General features: G+C 48.7%; 1 protein-coding gene across 1 annotated transcript in view; it reads left to right on the forward strand.

The window, feature by feature from the left end:
- Nucleotides 1-5,383: 5,383 nt before the first annotated feature.
- The window catches only part of FOXO1 (forkhead box O1), a 64,380-nt gene continuing 47,497 nt past the window's right edge, over nucleotides 5,384-22,266 (forward strand). The window contains exon 1 of the mRNA XM_075490290.1: nucleotides 5,384-6,142. Coding sequence (XP_075346405.1) covers nucleotides 5,537-6,142 — 606 coding nt within the window. The 5' untranslated portion in view covers nucleotides 5,384-5,536. The remainder of the gene's footprint in view (nucleotides 6,143-22,266) is intronic.

A 22,266-nucleotide genomic window follows, 5' to 3' on the forward strand; every position in this document is an offset into this window, starting at 1 on the left:
ATCATATAGGTTGGAAAAGACCTTTAAGATCATCGAGTCCAACCATAAACCTAACACTGCCAAAAACCACCACTACACCATGTCTCTAAGTACCTCATCCAAACGTCCTTTAAATACCTCCAGGGATGGCGACTCAACCACTTCCCTGGGCAGCCTGTTCCAATGCTTGATAACCCTCTCGGTGAAGAAAAATTTCCTAATATCCAGTCTAAACCTCCCCTGGCGCAACTTGAGGCCATTTCCTCTTGTCCTATCACTTGTTGCCTGGGAGAAGAGACCCAGCTCTCCTGGCCCTAATTTCGAAGCTCTCCTGGCCCTAATTTCAGCCATGCGGATGTAAATCCAGAAGGGGCTCGATCCCTCTACTGGGAGCATTCAGGATTTTCACCTGTGTGCGGCAGGAGGTGGAGCTGAGACAAGGTGACTTCAAACCCCTCACCAGCAAGTACCCTGACAACTGTTTGCTGACGGGAATTTTTTTAAGCCTGAGGACTGGGACTTGGGAGACCTGGCTTCAAAGTCTGTCTCTGCACTTGCTTCCTCTGTGCGGTCCTCTGCACATTTTGTGAGTTCATGGTGGCCCAGTTCCCCCCCTGCAAAGTAGGACTAATCATTTTCCCTTTCTTTTGCTGTCTCTCCGCAGTGCCCGGTTAGCCTGTTAGCCCCACGCTGTGCAGCACAGCCTTTTTCTTACTGTTGAGCTCAGGAGGGCTGCAGCCCTTCTGGGGCGTATAGGTGCTAGCATACATTGGATAACAAGAAGTAATGTAAAAGTTTGTGCCCGGCAAGTCTGAGTGCCACTTGTTTTCCTTGAGGAAGTCATCCTTTGAGATCAGCATCGTCCTGCCCATCACTTCTGGCTTGCGCTGAGCCACCGGACACTTCTGGAGCCCCGAAAATCCAAGGGACACAATGGCAGTGGAAGCGGCAATTACGTGTTTTCCATGTGCTATAAAATGTGACGGGTGGGATTCACCGGCCTGAAGGCAGCTGGCTGAAAATGAGCGGGAACTACTCGGAGCGAGAGCCTGGCATCCCTGTGGCCGGTCAGCTCCACCATCTGGGGTGGCAAATCACCTGTGGGGGGACGTGCTTTCCTCCATCGACCGCGGAGTGACCCTAAATGCGACACCCACCTCTCCCCGGGCCAGCCGGACCCCCACCTGCCTGTGGGTGCTGCTGTGTGAGGCAGGAGGCGAAGGGCAGGATGGAAAGGGAGTGGGGGCACTCGCACCACCAAATGGTGGTGAGGGATTAGCAGAGCCTTAAATGCCCTCTGTGGTTCGTGTGGCTGATGGGGAGAGATGTGCACTCCCCGGGAGGTAACTCACAGCAGTGAATTTAAGCTCCTGCTCCAAAACGTGCTGCGGAGGGGCTGCCTTTCTCCAGCGGCTGTATAAGAAGCCTCAGACTGGTTGGGAGAGCTTCAGGCACCTTGAACTCCCTCAGCTGGACAGTGTGAATGCCCTGTCCACCTGGGACATGTCCAAGCCCTGCTGTGTGGGGAGGCCTTCAGTCACCCCGGGCTGGGAGGGGATGTGCTTGAGGTGCCACGCCACCCCTCCGATACCCAGGCTGCTCAGAAACGCGGACTACAGACCAAAGTCAGTCCCTTCTGAGAGATGTGGGAGGAATCTGGAGAGGCTGAACTCCCCCATCCTTCCTCAGAAAATAAGCTTTCTCCCAGCTCTTATGATACCAGGCGCACACTGGTATTTCATCGTTGCTTTTTGTTCTGTAAAAACGTTCGTACTCTCTCACCGTGCACATACATGTAGAAAAAAGAGCTGTACATAGAGTACGAGTGCTTTCAAGTTCATGTAATCTCCTGCTGAATTTGATCAAAACCTCAGAGAGTGAATTATACAGACAGTAGTAAAAAGACAGTATAGATCCTTTATTTTGGCTGCCTCAAACCCAGAATATGAATAGAAGGCTGTGCTTTATTCCAGTGATGATAAAAGGCAATCTTCAGGTCTTTAATTTGAAAAAAATACAAGTTGATGCTAAGGATGATAGGAGATATTGCATTGTAGAGGAGTGGAAAACGGGAGCAGGAGTAGGAGTAGAGAAATGAAAAGGTGGAGTGTAGGAGGAGGACCGTGGGAGTAGAAAATGAATTGTGGTGCATCCATCAGCATTTCGGCATTGTGCGAGATGAGATAAACTTAACGCTGTCATTTGTAGATGCGGTAAAATTTCTTGTACTGAGCCATTGCTGTGCTGAGCTGTTTTAGGAGGTGGATGCCCCCCTTCAGCAGCTGAATGGGCGGTTTTGTTCACGGCAGTATGTCCTAAGGATGGTCAACGGTGTTGGGGCGCACTGGGAGAGCGGTGCAGGCGAGGTTACAGCACACAGCTTGCATGGCCCTCATATTGTGCATGGCATGTGTGTCACTTCGTTGCTTTGACTCTAAAATTGGTTGACTCAATTGACAATTGATTGAATCCAGTGAAAGGATTCAATCCCCAAATACTTGATGGAGAGAAAAAATCCTATGAGGAAAGCAGAGGATCACGTATGCGTGGAACAGGGCCTTACAGAAGGACTCACTCACCCAGGTGGTTCCGCTGAAGTCTGAGCAGACTGCCTGGATTACTCATCCCAGGAAAGTGCACAGCATTGTCTCATCGGCCTTCATCCTTCCTCCAACCCTCGGCAGACCTGGGCCCAGCCGATAGCATGCAACAGTCAAAATCCCCACGGCAGAGCTAAGCTCTGCCTGTTGCGTTGTGAGTCACGGGGCCCCACTTGCGGAGCAAATGCAGCGTTTTGAGGGCTCTGGTTTTATCACTCTCTACCTCCATGTCCCTCACCCCTCACTGCAAGCTGCTCTCTGTATTCACTGCTAAGGTTTGAGCTGCAAGAACATCAGTGACATGGGGCACAAACGTGGCAGAGCCCCACCAAGAAGGTGAGGTGAGCAACAGCAACGCCATGTAGGGCCAAGAAAGGGCAATACAACCCTTATCCTGCAAAATGAGCTGGGCTGGACTATGAACACGCCAGGGCTTCCTAAAATCTCCCAGCAGTAGCTTTCTTCCCAGTTTTCACAGTTGGCATCTGACAAAGGAAAGCTATTTTTTTTCAACATCTGTGTATACCAATATAGGTCAGGGAATAACATCTCTACTTTTGACAAAATAAAAAAGCATGGAGCGCAAGATTTAAAAAAAAATCCTTAGAAGAAAGCCTGGGTAATAAATCCGTTTCCTTTAGCAGGATAGGTGCCAGTCTGGCTCTTAGACTTTTTTTTTTCGGATGCCAAGGAAAGAGAAAGAAAATGTTTCAGTGTTCTCGGGCACTTCTTTTGTTTTGGCTCCCATTTAAACACGTCCATTCGCCGCGCGTCCCTGGCTGCTTCTCACCATTATATAATCTCTGCTTCTCCAAGGCAGGGTGCTCTCCCTTACTGCAGGGCAACTACTGTAGCCGAGTTGTGTAACGCTGCCGGATAAAACTGTTCCAAGATGAAACGTGGCATGCAAGTTATTAGGTTGAACCAGGACTATTTTGCCTTTTTTTTTTTTTTTAAACTGAAAAAAAAAAGGGGGTTTCTAAAATCCATGGGCTAAACAATATAAATTTGTGGGTTGGATCCTTTGCACGATTTGGAAAACATAGAAATGACTTAAAGGCAAAGCAACTCTGAAATTTGATGAGCAGCCAACCTATAATAAGGTATAATCACCTTTGGCATTTGGGAAAATAAACATGACAAAACCAGTGCTTTAAAAATTGATCAGTTGCTATGAACTTATGCGTATGTTGCACTGACTATATAGGTAGGTGTCATCGCATGTCTTAAAAAGTGTTTTCACAATAGACAGCATGTGTATGTAGATGTATGATCTGTCACTAAATTATATGCTGTGGGCCTAAATCCAGGCTTATATTCTCTCTCCTTCATTATTGTTACTCATTTTCAGAAAATATTTTTATAGGAACAATGAGCCGCATTTAAATAACATTAACGCTCTCTGCCTTGATGCAGAGAGGAGGGAAGAGTAACAGGTTTGCTGGCTCAACGGTGACAGTTACCCCGCTCCAGTGGTTCTTTGACAGGCAACATCAAATGCCATGGCTAGTTGTGAATTTTGTGACTTACTAAGCCATATCTGAAGCATGTCTTTTAAAAGCACTCCTCTTACTGAAAACAAAACAGATTTTCTAAAAACTAGGGTTTGCCAGTTTGAACAAGGTGTTGAGTCGTGCCTCATCCCTGGGATCGTTTCCCTAGCTTAAGCAAACGTCTCCCTTTGAATTTTAAACAGAATAACACTTCTTTGCTGCCTCGAACATATATCCCTCTGTACGTTTATGGGCTCGGGAGGCAGAGGTGGCGTGTCCCGTAACTGCTGCCTCTTTGGAAGGGGGGAATACAAGCCTTACTGAATTGTGTGGCCTTGGGGCTTGCCGGGAAAAATATGGAGTATGTTTAACAGTTGACTTAAAATGAAATTATCCCGAGCTCCCGTGCCTGCCCACGGAATAAAACACCAGCTCACGAGATGAAAACACGCTCAGCCGAAGGGGAGGTTTATCACTTCGGGAGGCGCAGACACTTGCTGGCGGGGAGCCTGCCTGGGACGGAGGGAGGGAGGGAGGGAGGGAGGGAGCCAGGGCAGCTGTCGCAGCCCCCGGTCCCGTCCCCCGGCGCGGGGGCTGCCAGGGCCCCCGCGGGGCGAGCAGACGGGCGGCAGCGGCGCTCCGCACGGAGCCAGCGCCGTCGGGCTGCTGCTGGGAGCGGGGAGCTGCCCGCACCCCCCGGGCACCCCCCCAGCCGCCGCGCTGCAGCCGGGGGATGCCCCCGGGCCCCCGCCGATCCCCGGGGCGGCAGGCACGGGGGCCGTCGGTGCGGGCGGCAGGACCCCGCCGGCAGCGACCAAGGCAGAAACACTCGCGGAGGCGTTTTCCGTGGCAATCCCCCCGCAGCTTGCCGTGCGAGCAGTTACTCCCTCCGCACGCCGCGGCCGAAGGGCGCTCACGCCCGCCCGGGGCAAGGGAGCCCCGGCACCGCCCGCGCAGCCCCTCGGCGGCGCCGAGCCCGGGGCTGCGGGGGGCACCGCCGGCCGCTCGCCGCTTCTCACCCCCCTCCGCCGCCGGAAAACAAAAAGCACCCAGAAACAGCACGGGGGCACCGGCACCCTCCTGCCAAACCGGCCCCGCGGCGGGAGGCGGGCGGGCGGCGCGGCGCTGCCATTGGCGCGGCGCGGGCCGTCCCTCCCCGCCGGGAGGAGGAGGAGGAGGAGGAGGAGGAGGAAGGTTGGAGGCGGGCCCGCGTGGGGCGGTCGCTCCAGTCGGTGCGCGCCGGGCGGCCGGATCGCTGCTGCTGCTGTTGCCGCCGCGGAGGGCAGGGAGCCGGGAGCCGGGCAGGGGCAGGGCGGCGGGGCCGGAGCCGGAGCCGCGAGGGGAGTTGGCGGCCGCGCCGTCGGGGCCGCGCCGGTCCGCGCCCGGAGCCTGCATGGGGCGGCGGCGGCGCTGAGCCCAGCCGCCCCGCTGCTGCCGCCGCCGCGCTCCCGCCCCGGCCCCGCCATGGCCGAGGCACCGCAGCTGGTGGACATCGACCCCGACTTCGAGCCGCTGCCGCGGCCCCGCTCCTGCACCTGGCCCCTGCCGCGGCCGGAGTTCAACCCCCCCAGCTCGGCCACCTCCAGCCCGGCGCCGTCGTGCGGCGGGCAGCCCGAGGGGGCGGCCGGGGCCGCGGCCGGGGCCGGTGCCGCCGCCTCGGGAGCGCTCGGCGCCGACTTCATCAGCAACCTCAGCCTGCTAGAGGAGAGCGAAGACTTCGCGCCGCTGCCCCCCGCCGCCGCTCCCCCGGAGGCGGCCGCTTGCCGCTGCGGGGACTTCCCGGCGCCCGAGGCCGGCTGCCGCCTCCACCCGCCGGGACCGCCGCCGGTGCCGCCGGTGCCGCCGCCGGTGGCGGGTCTGTCGCCGGGCCCCGTGGCCGGGCAGCCCCGCAAGAGCAGCTCGTCGCGCCGCAACGCCTGGGGCAACCTGTCCTACGCGGACCTCATCACCAAGGCCATCGAGAGCTCCCCCGAGAAGCGGCTCACCCTCTCCCAGATCTACGAGTGGATGGTCAAGAGCGTCCCCTACTTCAAGGATAAGGGCGACAGCAACAGCTCGGCCGGCTGGAAGGTGAGGGGCGGGTGGTGGGGGACCCCCGCCGGAGGGGGGTCCCGGGAGGCTCCGCCGCGGGGCTGTGGCCGCCGTGCTCGGCGCTGCACACGCTGCCGCCCGGGCAGGGAGCCGCGGCGCTGCAAACGGCTGGGCACGCTGCCCTCCCGCGGGCTGCCCGCTGCCCGCCGCGCAGTTCGCAGCGCTCCGGCTCCATGCTGCTTTTTCTTTTTTTCCTCCCCTTAAAATTTTACTTATTTCACCCTTCCTAAGGGAAAAATCCTACGGGGAAAAAAAAAAAAAGCGGTTTTGCCCTCCCCCCGGTGCGGCGCAGGAGGGGCCGGGGCCGCCCCCCCGCTCGCCGCTCTCCGCCTCCCCCCCGCCCTGCCCCGCCGAAAGCAAAAGTTCACGCCGTGTCACGGCGCCGTCCCCGGGCAAACCCGGCGGGAGCGCCGCCGCCTCCCGCTCCCCCGGGGCGGCCGGCCGGGGCCGGGGCCTAACACGCGTGTCGTGGGGGTGGCCGTCGGGCGCTGCGAAGGCACGGCCGCGTCCCCTGGGGTGCCCGGCCCGGGACGGGGGGTGCCGTGCCGGCAGCCGCCCCGGCGCGGCGGGGTTTGCCGTCGGGCGGCGGAGAGGGGGCAGAAGCAAACAGAGAGGGATGGGGAAAGAGCGGAGGCAGGACAAGGGTTGCAAAAATATCGTGCGTTTAATGAGTAAGCCGCCGTATTTGTCTTGATGGCTTTGTTAAACTTGGGTTGCGGGAACGTCTTTCCGCTGTTAAACAGCGGGACAGTTTCCCCCTGCAGCGCAGTGCCGGTAGCCGTGGCAGGCTGGTAGCAGTAACCTGTTGGCGGCAGGGTTTTCTGCTCGGCCCTGCGCAGGCTGGAGCCGAGCGGCCGGTGCTGCTCAGAGCCAGGCCGTAAGGCCAGCTGCCGGAGCGCTGCCTCGTCCCCAGGTCCCCGGGGGGACCTGCTCGCCACGTCCCGGCAGGCCCCGCGGGCACTGGCCGCCCTCCCAGGCAGGTGGCCCTGAGCCTGGCGTCGCTTCGCGTGTGGCCGCGCTGGCCTTGCCCACTGTGGCGGTGGCTGTGTGGGGCCCGTGGTACCCTCCGTGGGTGCATCCCTGTGGGTGGCGAACGCTTAACGCTGCTGCGAACAAATCCTCTTCCTCCGAGGCCTCTGTCAAAAGTGTCACCCACCTGTGCCCCTGCTCGTGGTGGAGGTAGGGCGCGTAGTTTTGTGGCACTGTTACGTGAGAGCGTTGTCAGAATAAGCTTTAGCCGTCTGTGTAAAGGCAGAGCCTCCAACGCCCCGCGAGGGATTAAATGTTGGCAATAAATGCGTGAGGCGCACGTACCTAGCACACTATCAGCGCGTCCTGGTGTGTTGGTGACTTTGGTCCAGTTGGGGCCAGCCAAAGCTTTTGCTTCACTTTCTAGTATCTGTATTATTTTTTCTTTTTTAAAAAAGAAAGTGTCATCTCAAATCGTGTACTTATGTATTTTTAATTGCATAGCTAGGAATGTTTGTTACATCAGATTTTTGCAAATCTATTTTATTTAGAGGTAAGCAACATCCTGCTGTGGAAATGCAGATTAATCTTAAGCTCATTTTTAGTGTGAAGGCTTTTAAGGCTTTTAAAAGTAATTTGTTAGTTTCTGTCGATGTGTTTGACTAAAAAATTTAAAGGATAATTGTCTGAAGACATCTTTCATGAAAACCCCTAATAGGAGTGAAATGATTGATAGCTGACAGACAACTTTTAAATAAGGTAGCTTGTCACTTGAAAATGCTGGGTTTTTTCCAGTGGTATTTCAGTCTCCTTGAAAAGAGCAAGATACATCAATTTCAGATTGAGTAGAAGAGAAGTGAAAACCAACCAAACAAAAATAAAATCAAAGCAATGAACTCCCAAATTCAAGCGAGCAAATAAGTAACTGCTAGCTGTGTAACTTATTAAGTGCTTCCTATTGTGTTGCTGCTCTTCCTGTGGTGCTTCAGCAAATAAGAAGTCTTGCACTCCTCTTTCTGACAGAGCGAGCTCTTCCTATGCCCACATACCTCCGCTATGACAGGGACAGCTGTTACCGGTACGTTTTTTGGCTGTGGTACCCCCTGGTAGGGTGCAGTAGGTACCCTGCCACTGCTACCGGGTAAATACACGTGTACTCTCCTACCTAATTAAGTAGTTACTCTGTTCTGCGTTAGAGACATGTTGCCCTAATCGCTTCCTTTGGCCGCGTCACGGCCAGGCTGCTCAGAAAGTTACACGCTTGCAGGTTTTACCACATTGGCCAGATAAATGCAATGTTTCTTCAACACCTTTTCAGGTTTAGTTACTGGCAGCCACTCGGTGTCAATGCTATAACTGATGTGGTTGAGGCATGCAGCCCGTTTGCCTCGTTTATCACCACGGCTCAGCTTGAAGAAGGATATTTTTTTTTTTTTCCCAGCTGGGAGGTGTTGGTTCGGTCATGCTCTGGGGGCCGGGGACCTGCTGTAGGTGCGGGTGCAGGGTTGGGAGCGAAGCCTGAGTCAGCCGAGGGCCCCTGCAGAGGAGGAGCATTGCTCCGGTGATGAGCACAGATTAGCGGCGGACTTTTCTGCTGACAGAGGGAGCGCGGGTTCGCGTTAGAGCCTGGCTCTGACTTAGGGCCAGGAGTACGTTGTGCGCGGGTGTTTCACAGTCTGAGAAAGGGAGGGTGGGGTTATTTTTTTTCCCCTTTAAACAGAGCTTCGAGACACTTAATCTTGTTGGAATTTGCATATTTGTAAGTGCAACAAGGCACCTTTCAAATTATACACAAAGTCTGTGAAATGCACAAGAAATTAAAAAGAATGGGCACTTTCTTCGTAGTGGCAAGGCTGTGCTTCTCACCCAGAAGATGAGGGCTAAATGCTCTAATGCTTGTGAATGTGTACTGCCCTGATTTAACATCTGATGTTGAGCTGCTTTTTCATTTTTCACTGAATAAAGAAGTTCAGTGGTGTCAACATTATCTGTTGGGAGCTCTGAATAGCATCCAAGTTCTTCCAAGTAAAAACTTTCAAATAAAAATGGCTGTTTAAATAAGAGTAGAAGTCAAAGGCAGTAACACAAAATTATCAGTAGTAGCTTATTAAAGTAGGTAAAATTGTTCTCAGTTATACATATGAAGTAGTTTATTCCAGACTTTCTTAGCACAAACTCTGCTTTATAAACACCCCCCCCCGTTGAACTCTAGGGGAGCAAAGTCCGCACGACCCCCCGCACGGCGGCTACCTTGAATGAAGCACTTGAGATGTGCTCCGTCAGACCTGCTGTAGTGTTGAGTGTGAACGAGTGCCGATAGCGACCGGAGTTGCTCAGAGAAAGCTGAAGCAAGAACAAGATCTGTTTCAGAGATAACAAAGAAATTGTTGTGAAAGTTGCATGGAAGAATGAAACTTTTCTCCTAGTAGTAGTGAAGTGAAAACAGCGTTTTCTCTTATCTGTGCTAATGGGAGACATAGGGCTTGAGACAGTCTACAGTCCTCCAAGAACTTTACCGCAGCTGTAGGTAACTCTTCCTTTACTCAAATCTGATAGCTTTTTGGCTAACCATCGTATATAAAATATAAAACATCTCTGATGCGTGTATTTCATGATGTCTTTGCTTTATGGCAAGATTGTTGAGATTTATCATAAAGGAGCTATCACAGTTAAGCTTCCTTGAATGGTCTCATCCTTTTAGCCTGGTTTTGAAAATGGGTTCAAATCAAAACCTATAATTTTTCTTAAACAGAAAACACAGTTTTGGTGGCACTCAACTTAAGGTGGATAGGTTGTTTATTTTTCACAGTGTCCGGTGTTAAGGTTGCATGGGTGTTTACACCTCCTCGACTTCTAGCCCCAAGGAAACTTGATCACCTAAATTTATTTGTTGCCATTGCCGAAGGAATGAGAAGAGATGATACCTAGCTGCAGAAGACTGAATGGATGTAAGCCTGAAAGCCTGAGGACAAAACAGGCGTGGGACTGGTGCTTTGGGTGGCCTTACCGTAGGAATACTCTGTGGCCATGACTCTATTCTATGGTGCATTGGTCTCAGTGCAAAATAAATTCTGGGTTGTGGTGTATTTCATTTGAAAGCCACACATAGTATGGAGTGTTTGAAAGACTTTGAGAAATCAAGAATAATCTTCATAGAAGTTGTCCAAAGCTTTTGATTCTACATCAGTGAAAAATTTAAATCGTGGAAATTTATACAATTTACGTAAAGTGAAATGAGTACATCTTTGTGAGGTTTTTATCACACATTTCTTTTTCTACGTGGAAATACCACAATTGAAGATTGCCTTGAAGAATTGCTGTGTATTCCCTCAATGCTGGTTACATACCTGTAGGCATTTACCTCTGTTCCTTTAGATGCTTCCGTAGGTGATTTGTGGGCCCCCTAGCATCATGCATTGTATTATATACATACAGCACATACACGCATATGCATATATAGGTATTTATGTTTGGTTTTCTATTTCTGGATTCTGTCAAGATAAATGCAATTACAGTCATACCTTTTTACACGTGGCACTAGTAATAGCCTCAACAGCTGGAATCTCTAGTTGCATCTGCTCTGCTGCGACGCCTGATCTCAGCGGAGGCACGCTCGGAGAAAGGGCCAGGCCAGTTCCAGCCTCTGCCCACCCTGTTTTGAGTTTTACTATTTAGTGGCTTGCATACCTGCTCACTGCCACTGAAAAGTCCTTCGTAGCAGCCTTCCTTGTCTGTCTGTGAGTCACCAGCTTGCATTTCGTTTAGTAAGTGAGAAGTTTCAGGTATGAAAGTTCAGCTTAATCTTTGCAGGTGCAAGGTGCTCTCCTCGCCTGCGCCCGAATAACTCATGGCGAAGCTGTATCGCAATGCCGGCCCTGAACAGTTTGTTCCTTTTAAACTTAATTCTGTTTCTCCTTTTGTGTTTGCCCTTTTGACCTCAGCCCTTGCTTGAAGGAAAAAGCCCATGCTGGCCTCAAACCTGTATGCTGCTGCCCTGTTTTTGGGGTGGTGTGTGGGCTCCCCTGGCCCCATCCCGCGGCGTGGCAGGCAGGTTGCGGCCAGGAGGGACCGCGCCGCTTCTCAGCAGCTGGGATGCTTAAGATACGCTCGCTGCCAGTGGCTTGTGCTGTCTGGTGTGATGTGTCCCAGCGTTCATGGGTGGTTTTGAGCTTCCCACCACGGCCTTGAATTATGTGTTGGAAATACTCTTTATTTTCTTTGCCCATTTTCTATTTGCTGTGATGTCTGTTCAGTTACTTGTATGATTATAGGTAGGATTAAACACCAAAACAAAATGCCTGAGTGGCTTTGTATACTGACATAATGAACTAAATTTTCCTGAAGTGCCTGACTTTAAAGAACTTCAATACAGTTCTTTAGGAACTGTACAAAAACCGAGGTAACTGCTCTCTTTGCCACTGTATTCCTTACGACACGCTCAGCTGCTTCCTTAGTATCATTATTTTTGTATCACTTACCCTGTTTCACAAGTTGTCAGTGAAATTGGTGGTTTAGGGAACTGGGGCTTTTCCTGCCTGGGATGGAATGGTGAAGCAGCGTGGTACAAGAGGATAAAGATGTTTAGGTAAGGTATGTGAGGGTTTGGTTTTTTTTTAATACAATGATCAACAATAAAATAGGCAATATTTTTAGCGTTTTAAGTTTTTTATAAGACTCCAGAAATGATGTACTCTTGAGATGTCTGTTCAGACTTTTTTCAGTTTCCAAAGCATAATACTACCTAAATACATGTTCCCCTGTTTACACAACTGGTGAATATTTTGTAAAATGAGTGCTTGGCTTTTGGAACAAAAATGCTGATACATTTTGCAGCCACAGATTTGTGAAGTATGTAGGGCTGTGGCTACAGAGATTCAACCTTCAGCCCCTTCTGTTTTGGGAGAAAGTTAGTATACGAAACAAGGATTTCTAATGGGAGTGATTTTATAATCTTGAGTAATGAATACTGAAGTAATATATACTGAAGATACCTGGTAAATACTTTATTGTTTTCCTCTTTCAGAAATATGTGAAAGATGAATATATTTACTGTCAACTGCTATGAAGGAGGAACTTCAAATTGCTGGCTGCAGCTAGTCGTAGTTAAGCATATGGTAGTACATACTAATATTCTAATAAATTTTGTAGCATTTTGTTCGTAAGTCTGGTGTGCCGAAATGGGTTTTAAATATTGGGGAAACCCTGCTCTTTGTGACAATAGGCTGCACTTCAGAAATGGATGAAGTGCACTGGGAAGAGTCACGTTTTGAAGAACAGCATCTCTGCTGCTCCACAGAGAGCTTCAGCATGAATTAAACTGAATACTGATTTAAGTATTATTTCTAAATATATTTAGTAAATATTATTCACATGTCTTCATCAAACAAAGGTGCTTAATTCCTGTACTGTAGTTTGTGATATGCAAATGTCTTCAGTTAGCAGTGCAGCAGCTGTATCAGGGAGTTTCTTGGTAGGCCTCCATTCCTAACGGAGGAGGTGGAGGAATAAAAAGAACGAAGTCAGCTGCTTTTACTGGATTGATGATTATCTGCTAAGAACTTCGTTAGGCCTCGTGCTTGTGCTAGATTTCAATAGTGGATACCGATCTTTATCAGGTCACTTAAAATAATACCTAAGGAGGCAAACGTATTTAGTTTTGAAGCACTTCTGCAGTAAATGGTAAAGGTTTAGCAATGCTTTGCTTTGTGGTACATGGGACCAGAAGTGGCTAGGTTTAAAAATGTAGTCACTGAAAACTTCCTGGGACTCTGACAGCTGCCGCGTCAGACAGAGATGAGAAATTTGCTGGAGGAGCGGAGGGCAACACGCGATTTGCTCAGACAACTTACTGTTGTTAAAGGCATCTTGCATCACTGCACAGTATCAATGATGTTATAGTTCTGTTTGAAAATACGTCTTATTCTAGAGTTAATTAAACTTAAAGGTACAAGTCTTCTCTTGTTCTAGCCTTAGAAACCTAATTTTTGGGAATGCTAGGAATCCATACAGCTGGAAGTGCATTCGGTCCCGTTGCCGCTTCAGGCCAGCGTGCCAGGGATTGCTGTGATGGCATCTAAGCAGCCCGTGTTTCCCCAAGTGCTTTGCTGGTGTGTTAACTGCAGCCCAGGCTCACGTTGGTGTGACCATGTGGGGCTCCTTTTTCATTTTGTCAAGGCTGTTTTTGTTGCATAGGTCTAAGGGGTGTAAGTTCTGGAGCCTGGCACTTGCGTGCTTGAGAGAACGTACTGTCTATGTGTGGGACATAGTCTCTAAAATAGTACATACTCAGATTTAAATCTGGATTGATTGCCAAAAAAGTGCTTGCAAGCAGAGGTGCCCTTAACCCATAGTATTTGGCGACTAAATTATATCTCCTAGCTATGCTTTGTAATATGTAAGAGCTCTTATTTAATTAGCATCTTCTTTTTTTTTTAATATCTATCATTCAGAGGCCACTTCATGCCAGGCCTCCATGCTTTTCCTGTGTCAGGATATGAAAGGGTGAAGAGGGCTGCTTTCTGCTTCTTGGGTGTTGGCGTCTCCCTCTTAAAAACGTTAGCGACACCCTCCCCCCCACTTTTAATTTAGTACTGCAATGAAATTTTCATCATGTGCAGAAATAAGGAAATTAAAAACTTTTTAAAATGAAATGAGCGGTGTGTATACATGAAGGAGTTATAGAAGTAAGCAGCCTTCGTGCTCTCCATGGAAATTGTAGTTTTGGGGAAAGTTGAAGGTTCATAAAGAGAGGAGATGCAGAGGGCAGCAGCTTGCTGGTGAGGCTGATCCACAGCTTGGTAGCTGAGCAGCCAGGGCACCGCTCTCTTGCTCCGCTGGTGATGTTGCAGAGGAGAAGGGCAGCAAGTGAGCAAAAGTGCTGTATCTGCGAGGGCCCTGCACCGCTGCTGTTCACCTGGAGCTGGTCTTAAATCTCCGGGCTGGAGCTGGCCGTGCGTAGATGGGCAGCAGCCACTATGTGCAAGCTGATTCCCTGGCTGCCCCGCTGCCCTTTCTGCTGGCACATCCACCTGCTGGGGAATCCCTGTTCTTGCTGATGGTCTCTGCTTTAATGCTGCAGTGATATGTGCCTGCTGGCATAGGCAGAACTTGTGACCGGTTTGTTTATATGCTGACCTATTTAAACTTATACAATTTAATTCAAGTTTGATTTGTTTTCCTTTTTTTTTTTTCTTTTTTTTTTTTTTTCTTTTTGGCAATTACCGTGAACGGGCAGCAGAGGGTCTTTGACTTAGCTTTTTTTGGGAAGGGGAGCACTGGAGCGTTGGGATAGGGACATTGATTTTGTAGAAGAAAATTGAAGTGAAAATTGCATGCTTTTTCCCCCTTTCCGAAACAAGGGCTATATGCGTAGTTCAGAATATGGACTCTAAGTGTCCAAATACTGTTGGCAGTCTCGCTTGCAATGAGAAGGTCGCAACTTCTTCAGTTTTCTTATGCTTAACTCCAGAAACTGTGACGTGGGTGGAGTTTCACTTACCCATCACTGACTTTTCAAACTACGCAGTTAGATAAGACTGAAGCAACTTGCTATAAATGTGGTGACTTGTTAGACCGCATTTATTGTGCAAATGAGCTTACATCCTGCAAGATCAGCAGAAACGCTTAATGTTTGCCTGGATGGAAATTAATTAAAATTTGGCGACTGAAATTAAAGGAATGGATTTGTTGCCCGTTGTGTTATATGAATCTGCCTTTCAGTTCCCACAGTGGGAATTAGTGCAATTGCAAATGTTTTTTTGGCATGTGTGAGTTTCAGGTCCGAGTCGGTGCTAAGTTCTGGCATCTGTAGCCTTCTTAGTTTTAGACAAAACTTGTTTCACTTCGTCTGCTGCCCTTTAATATATGTTAAATGTATTTGAAGCCGCTAATGGGAGTAAGGATACTAACAATCCAAAAATGTACTGTTGTGGTGGTAGTGGGGGCTGATTTGCTTGTAGCTTGCATTTGCTTAAAACTGATTTGAGTTAATCTGCTAATTTGAATGTAATTGTTAGAATAAAAAAAAAGTACCTGTGCCGTACATATCTCTGATATATATCCAGATTTAAATTTTGATTGCCAAAAGCATACTTACAGACTGAGAGATCTTTAGTGTTTGCCAACTAAATTATATCTTATAGCGATGCTTTGCAATATATAGAAACTGCTAATTAGATATTCAAAAAATGAAGATGCTGTTATTCAGAGATGCTTCATAGCAGGCCTCCGCAGTTCTCCCCTGTCAGGATGTGAAAAGATTATGTGCTCCGTGCTCCTGCTCGCTGTTAACTTGTTGATTTCTCTTTCCAAAAATATTCTCTTCAAATGTGAACCTTCAAATTAAATGTAATTGTTTGCAACTCCCACAACCCCTTCTCCCAGAAAACCTGGCTCTGAAGGCATCCTGGTGGCACGCTGAGGGAAGAGGGATTATTCCTGCTGTTGTCCCCCCTCTGGAAATGCGTAATTAGCAGGTGTAACTTGTAACTGTTTGGTTCGTCCCCCTCTTCTTTCCTGTCCCCCTTCTCCCCCTTCCCCTGCAGCGCTGCCCTGAGAGGCTCCAGCATCCCCTGCGGGGCCGGGGCCGAGGGCTGCTCCCAGCTGCCCTTAACAGCAGTCCTCTTGGATGCAAGCTTTGGAAGGCGTGAAGAGGTGGGGAGGTGTGAGGAGAAGGCTTTTTGGGAAGGCCTGGAGCCTGGCTTCTGCCCTGGTGCTGGCAGGGTGCTGCTGTGCAGGTTTCTCTGGGTGCTGGAGCCGCGACCCGGCGGCTGCTCCGGGTCGGAGCTGAGCCCGCTGGCGGGGTCCTGCTGAAAGGCCGCTGTCTGTCGGGCCCGTTTGTGGGTACTTCTCTGGTGGCTGCTCAGGTGTGAAGAGGAGGTGAGGGAAAGGAAGGACATCTCCTCTTGTTCCAGGGAGAAGTTTGTAGTGATTCACCACATCGGTTCCTCACTACTTACAGCAGCAAGGTACATCCCTCGGCCCCTCCGGAGGATACCGTGCCGCTGCCTGTATTCCTCAGGGAGGTCTTTCAGTGTCTCTGGAGGCTCAGGTGAGGAAAGCAATGCTTGTGCTGAAGTGAAAGATTCATGATGGAAGTGTTGTTCCAAGATAAATATTTATTGATTAGATTCATTAGTATTACTACAGATATATATATATATATATTTTTTTTTTTAATGAGCTTCGTGGTGATGTTAAGGAAGGTGAAGTCTCCAGAGCCGGATCCGGCTCAGGTATTTGCAGGGGCTGTTTGCCTGCCGCCACTGCTACGCTTGTCCTACTTCAGCCCTGCCTCTCTGAGCTGAGCGCTGCTCAGCTGACGGAGCTGCAGCTCCAACCAGAAGCTATTTGAAATTTAGGGAGAGGATACAGCCTCGCATGTGATCTGATCAAACTGTGTTATATAATTCAAACATAAATAAAAATGCGCTGCATATTTTTATCTAGATAGATATATTTAGATTTTGATTAATATCTAGAAACCTATAGTGAAGGAAGCAATACCAAAAAAAGGTGTAATTTTTTTTTGGATGTGAAAACCCAGACTGCATGTTTAACTCGGAGAAGCTTCACTTTTTCGTAGCTGTTACGGTATCTTGGCCCTGCCATCCTTGGGATAGCATTAAGGCAGAGCTGGAAGGCACTTCTGTGTTTTAAATGCAGGTGACATGATGCTCGGAAACCTGGGAGAGGGATGGAGGGGGCTGGACCAGGAGCTTTCTCTTTTGGCTCCAGTTGGGGGATTAATTTTTTTTGCCTTATTTCCCCTTTTTCCTTGGTGAATATACACAGCCTCTGAGTAAAACTCTGGTGTCAGATCTTTATGGCTGAGGATTTGCCTTTGCTGCAAGAGCTGAGTGTCTCTCCTAACATTATGTGAGTGTATATTCTAGCCGGTGGAGTATTAATGCTGGTCTAGGGTCTGGTCCTTGGTGCGTTGTGCCCTTATCCACAAATGTAGTAAATCCAGTAAATGCCGCCTTGAAATAAAAACGAGGATGGGAGTTAAAAGCAGTATTTTAAAATGCAGCCTGTTGCAATTGATTTTGGAAAAATAGAGAGATGCTATCTTAGTGCAGACTTCTCCATGCTGGAGTTAGGAAACTTGAGTCGCTCTTGAATAATCCAGTTTGTTCAGTCTATGAAAACCTGATACTGCACTCTTGCCTATTTCTTCTTTACAGTTCTGTGGCAATGACATAGTAATAAGTATTAAAAGGAGAAACCATAATCTTCTCTGCTTGCAGTCCAAGCCAACACTAGTCATTCCCTGATGCTATGAAGTCATACTTTGCTTTGAGGTTTCTAAGACTTTGCTCCAAACGTCTGCTCTGGGTGAGCAGTAGTGGCATTAGCGAGGGAGTCCTGGTGCCCTCCCACTGCCTCTCACCCCTCTTCAGACCATCCTCCGGTGGCCGAGGAGACCAGTTCTGCAAAGTCCACCCTGTCCTTTGACAGCGATCCCTCCTTCCCCCTCCTGGAGCTCTGGAACAAAAATGAACATGTAAATGAATTTGCAATGATTGCACAACCCGGTTATGCAACGAGGCTGACGTGGTAGCGTATACATATGTAGAAAACGCCTTTTTGAAGAGATGACATTAAGCGCAGTGTCACCACCTTCTCCCCAAAGATGAGGGCAGCTGCGTTACTGGCTTCACCCCCTGCTTGGTTAACCTGCATATTAAAGCACACCAAATATTCAGCTTCTGTTGACTGAGGATTATTGTTGATGGAGCAAAAAAATAAATTGGTTCTTGTGGACTGTTTATTTGGGAAGGAGTTTTTTAGCCTGGGGCCCAGAGTCCAGGCAATTAACGTTACAGTAGTCAGTCCTGGGGCAGTGTCCTGCACTGTAGTGAGTTTTTGTGCTGTCAGCATAATCTGAACCATCTAAGTGTGTGTTTTGGTGGTTTTTTTTTTTTTTTTTTTTTTAAAGGAGGGATGGAGTTTCAGTTGGAAGCATTGTGTGCTAGTCCAACAGGTCTGTGAACGAGTGCTCAGAGTTCCTTGCAGCTGGGAACCCAATTCCTTACTTCCTATGGTTTTTTAATTTCTCTGGAAGAAGATGTGCAGCACTGCTGACTCCTGTCTTTTGTGTGAAGCAGGGGGACTGATGGCACGGTCCTCCAACTGCATTTTTGGGGCAGGCTGACTAGTAAGGCTGCCTTGACACTGAATGTGACGCAAGCATTTGTTTTGTCACTCCCCTGGTGAGTTAGCCTGCGTGTCACGCGGGCTGGTGGGCAGTGCTGCCCTGGGAGCCCGGAGTGGGACCGCAGCTGAGCAGAGGCGTGAAGCCCCTCACTGCGTTCACTCAGCCCCTCGGGGGTCTCTGCTGGCTACCTGTGTCCTCTGTGGACCTGTGAGTGAGCCAGGGGCTGCGGCTGGGGCTGACTCCCTTGGTGGATGTTATTACCAAGCAGCTTCTTGCAAATGTCTTGGACATAATTGCTGATGTCTTGGGGCAGGGGATGGACTTGCTGAGGTCCCTTCCATGTCTTCAACTGAGCAGATTTACATTCAGCTACTGGGCCTGTGGCACGTTGTTCTCCCAGATAAGATGTGCAGTCTCTAGAAACTGAATCTATCCCATCTTGCCAGAAATGGTTGGTGCTATCCTTAACGTGATATGCTGTGGCTCTTGGCCTGACTTTGGCTGGTACTTTTTTTATTTGTGTATGGGAAAATAAACCTTTTTGTCCCTCAGTTGCTTCCCTTCTTGTTTCTGTATTAATTCCTGGTAGGTAGAACAAATAAATGACCATATCTTCATACATAATGCTTATTGCTGCTTGAAAGAAAAATTCTGCAAACTAAGCAAGAAGATTGACCTGACGACTCCTCATGACAACTGCCTAGTTTAAGTTAACATTCAGAATATTTTTATCCTAGTTTACTCCTTAGAGGCTAATAGAGTGCTGCTAGAGTAATTTTCAGATGAATCATGCCATCTGCCATGCATGCTTTGCTGTTTCAGCAGTAGGAGAGGAGAGGGAATATATACATACAGTGCTCTGAAACAGCATGTTTGCATTCACTGTAAAACTAATTTAAGTTTCAGAGCTTTTTTTTTTTTCTAGCAGGCATTTTATATTTCTTGCTTTGGTTATCAGTTTAACATGCGGCTCCAGCACTGATATTGCTCTGTTGGGTGGTCAGTGCCAAACTTTGCAGAGACTTACAAGGTGCAGGGCATGCTTGATCTGGCCTGCTAGTGAGTTGAAGTGGAGCATTGTAAAGCCCTTTTTTTGAAAACACAGTTCACATGTTGACCCTTAGGACTGCCGAACTGAGCCAGCTGTAATTTGCACCCCCGTAAAAATAAGAACTAAAAAAGTTGTAGACAAAGGAAACTGGAGTGGGTAGCCTGGCAGTGTAGATGGAAAGGTCACTTGTGGAATGAGTTCTGTGGGGCTTATGTTCAAGACTTGTTCTTCCAGGAGCTCTCCTGAGCCGGGGGGGAGCGTCCCCAGCACACAGCCGTCTTACCTGTGGGAAAGAGCAAGCTGGCATTTGAAACCAAAAATTCATAACCACAGTGGAGCATTGAACGTGTCGTGTCCCATCTCGTGTTTTGTCCAGAAACAATTATCTGGGAGACTAGCCAATCTGTTAGTAAGGTTTATAGGTTTGGATTTGGGTTTGGAGAGGGCTGGGATCATAATCTTGGAGTTTGTACTTCAACCCTATTCCATCTTTGAGAACAGGATATCATATTAGATAATGCTTTAATTATTACCAGGCAGAGTAAATTCTTCTGTTCTAATATATTAAAAATCTTCCCTTGCTGCCTGTCCTAAAGATCTAATTTTCTCATAAACTGATTTGGCTGGTGAACTGTTGCACCGAAAAGTACTAATAGATTTTGTGCTTTGTTCATGTCTTTAAGCTTTTTATGAGAATTTTATCTCGTGTGCTTGGTTTTAGTGCCCTGACAAACCATATTTGAAGACACTGAGAGCAGAATATTGAAGTGCGGAGCAATTAAACTGTTTTCCTCCCTTTTCATGCATTTCACCCCCACCCCTCAAGGGAATGATATATCTGGTAAACTCCAGAATTAATTATGTGGGGTCAGTTGAAGGCCTGAACAATAGCATGCTCTCTTTTTCAGGCAAGAAAGACAATTTTTAAATGCCAGGAATTAAAAGCAAAGATCGCTTGCCTATGGAGAGTAGTTGTTGCACCAGATATCGAGCTGACATGCAGGCAGATCTCTGCTACCCTGAGATGAGGATTAGTTTATGCCCTGAAGCAAATGGGTTATTAACTCTTGTAATTTTATTTTAGCATGTTTAACAACAGATACTGTTGTTTATAAAACCCATTTAATCCCTTTTTAATCACTGCAAGTTATTTTCCAGTAGTTATCCTGCAGCCATGGGTTCCAATGGTTAGTTATTTACTGAGTAAAACATCGCGTTTGTGTATTTTTTTTAAGTCATTCTTTAATGCCTTGGATTAGAGTTTAAAAAGAAAAAAAGAAAGTTGGGCCTCTCCTTCTGTTGCCTTCTCTTCCCTCTTTGTTCCTCAACTCTTCACATACCTGTAGCAGCCCCTTCCTTCTGCTCTTTACTCTTTGGACTCTCCCTGCTACATCCTCATTTCCCTTCACTTCTCCCTGGCCACCGCTGCTGCTGATGTGAAACACCAGCAGATAATCCTAGCAGATTTTTAGTAGCTTGGGCTTTGCTCTGCACCTCAAGGCATTTATTGATAAATAGGGGCCTTGTATTATGGGATGTATAAACAGGAGCATGTGACTACCCTCTGCATTGGATTTGAGAACGTAGGAAATAGTGGTGGCGGCGGTGGCATCATGATGCTCTTAAAGGAGGCAGTGCCTTTTCTTAGAGCCAAGGGTACCATGGGGGAAAGACCGGCAGGCTTTCAGGTGTGCAGGAGGTTCTTCTGTGTGAAATAAAAGCTGTCAACTTCAAAACTATATAGCTGAGAAGAAATATTTTCATGTTCAAAGGTGATCAGAGCAAGAGCATCCTTGGCAGGTGTAGAGAAGGGGCACCAGGGGAGGTGGAAGGCTGAGTGGCTCTCCCAAGGGAGAGAGAGATGGAAGCTGTTGGAGCTTGGAGAGGTTGGTGGGAGGGGAGGAAGAGAATAACCCACTGTAGTTATCGGCATCATTGCTTGATCTTTTCCCCATGTTTCCTATCTACTCCTGGGGCGAGAGCTGGTATTTGCTGTGTTGTTTCACCGCCAGCCAGCTGCCGTGCCATGCAGCGCAGATACTCAGCAGACGAGCTGATGCTGCAGCCTGGCCTTTGGAAACTAGGCTAAAGCGAAAACGCACCAAACATCTTAATTTTCAAGTTATAATCCAGGTTGGGACAAAGGTAAGAAATATTTACACCAAAAATCACTTACAAGGTTAGGTGTCTCTAGCTCGGCACGTTGTGCAAAAAGTAGCAGCAAACAATGCGTGCATAAAATACAACTCGCGCCAAGGTCTTCAGGCCTTTTACATTAGCCCGTCTGTGGCCCAGGGCAGTGCCGTGGCTGCGGAGATTTCTTCTGAGGTAGAAGTTTCCAAACCGCTCCAGTTGTTCTTCTGAACAACAGGGTTTAGTAACACACCAGCTGAATTTGCAGCTGTGGCCCAGGGCGGTGTTTTGTTTTCACGAGCCACCTCTTGGGTGGCATCCTTGAGGTGGCCCGGTGGCTGCTGTCCCTGCTTAACGGCAGCGTGCAAGGCTGGGGATGCGGGCATGATGGGGGACTTTGCTGTGCTGCCTTCTGTAAACTTTTGGGGTGACTGACTTGAGTCCTGTCTCCCTTCCTCGCTGGAGGTCAAGGAAACTGGAAAGGAGAATTTTGCTGTTCTGGACTATGTATGTTTGGATACATGTGGATGGCCCACCTGCTCAGAAAGAGGGGTGGAGAGCCTCAAGCCTTTTCAGGTTTGTTGCTGAGTCCCAGCCGCTGCGCTGGGATCTTTCAGCATCTTGCAAAAATCTGTCCTCTCCGTGCCAGCCCCTGGGACGCAATGTAGCATGCTGCCTTGCACGTGGGGGTAATTCTGTGCTCTGTCAAGTGTGTGTCTGAAATGGGGTGCATATATATGTATATAAGCCACTTTCCAACGCAGTGTGAAAGATTAGGAATGAGAATGAGAC

Source organism: Mycteria americana, chromosome 1 (assembly GCF_035582795.1).
Source record: "Mycteria americana isolate JAX WOST 10 ecotype Jacksonville Zoo and Gardens chromosome 1, USCA_MyAme_1.0, whole genome shotgun sequence".
Taxonomy (NCBI): domain Eukaryota; kingdom Metazoa; phylum Chordata; class Aves; order Ciconiiformes; family Ciconiidae; genus Mycteria; species Mycteria americana.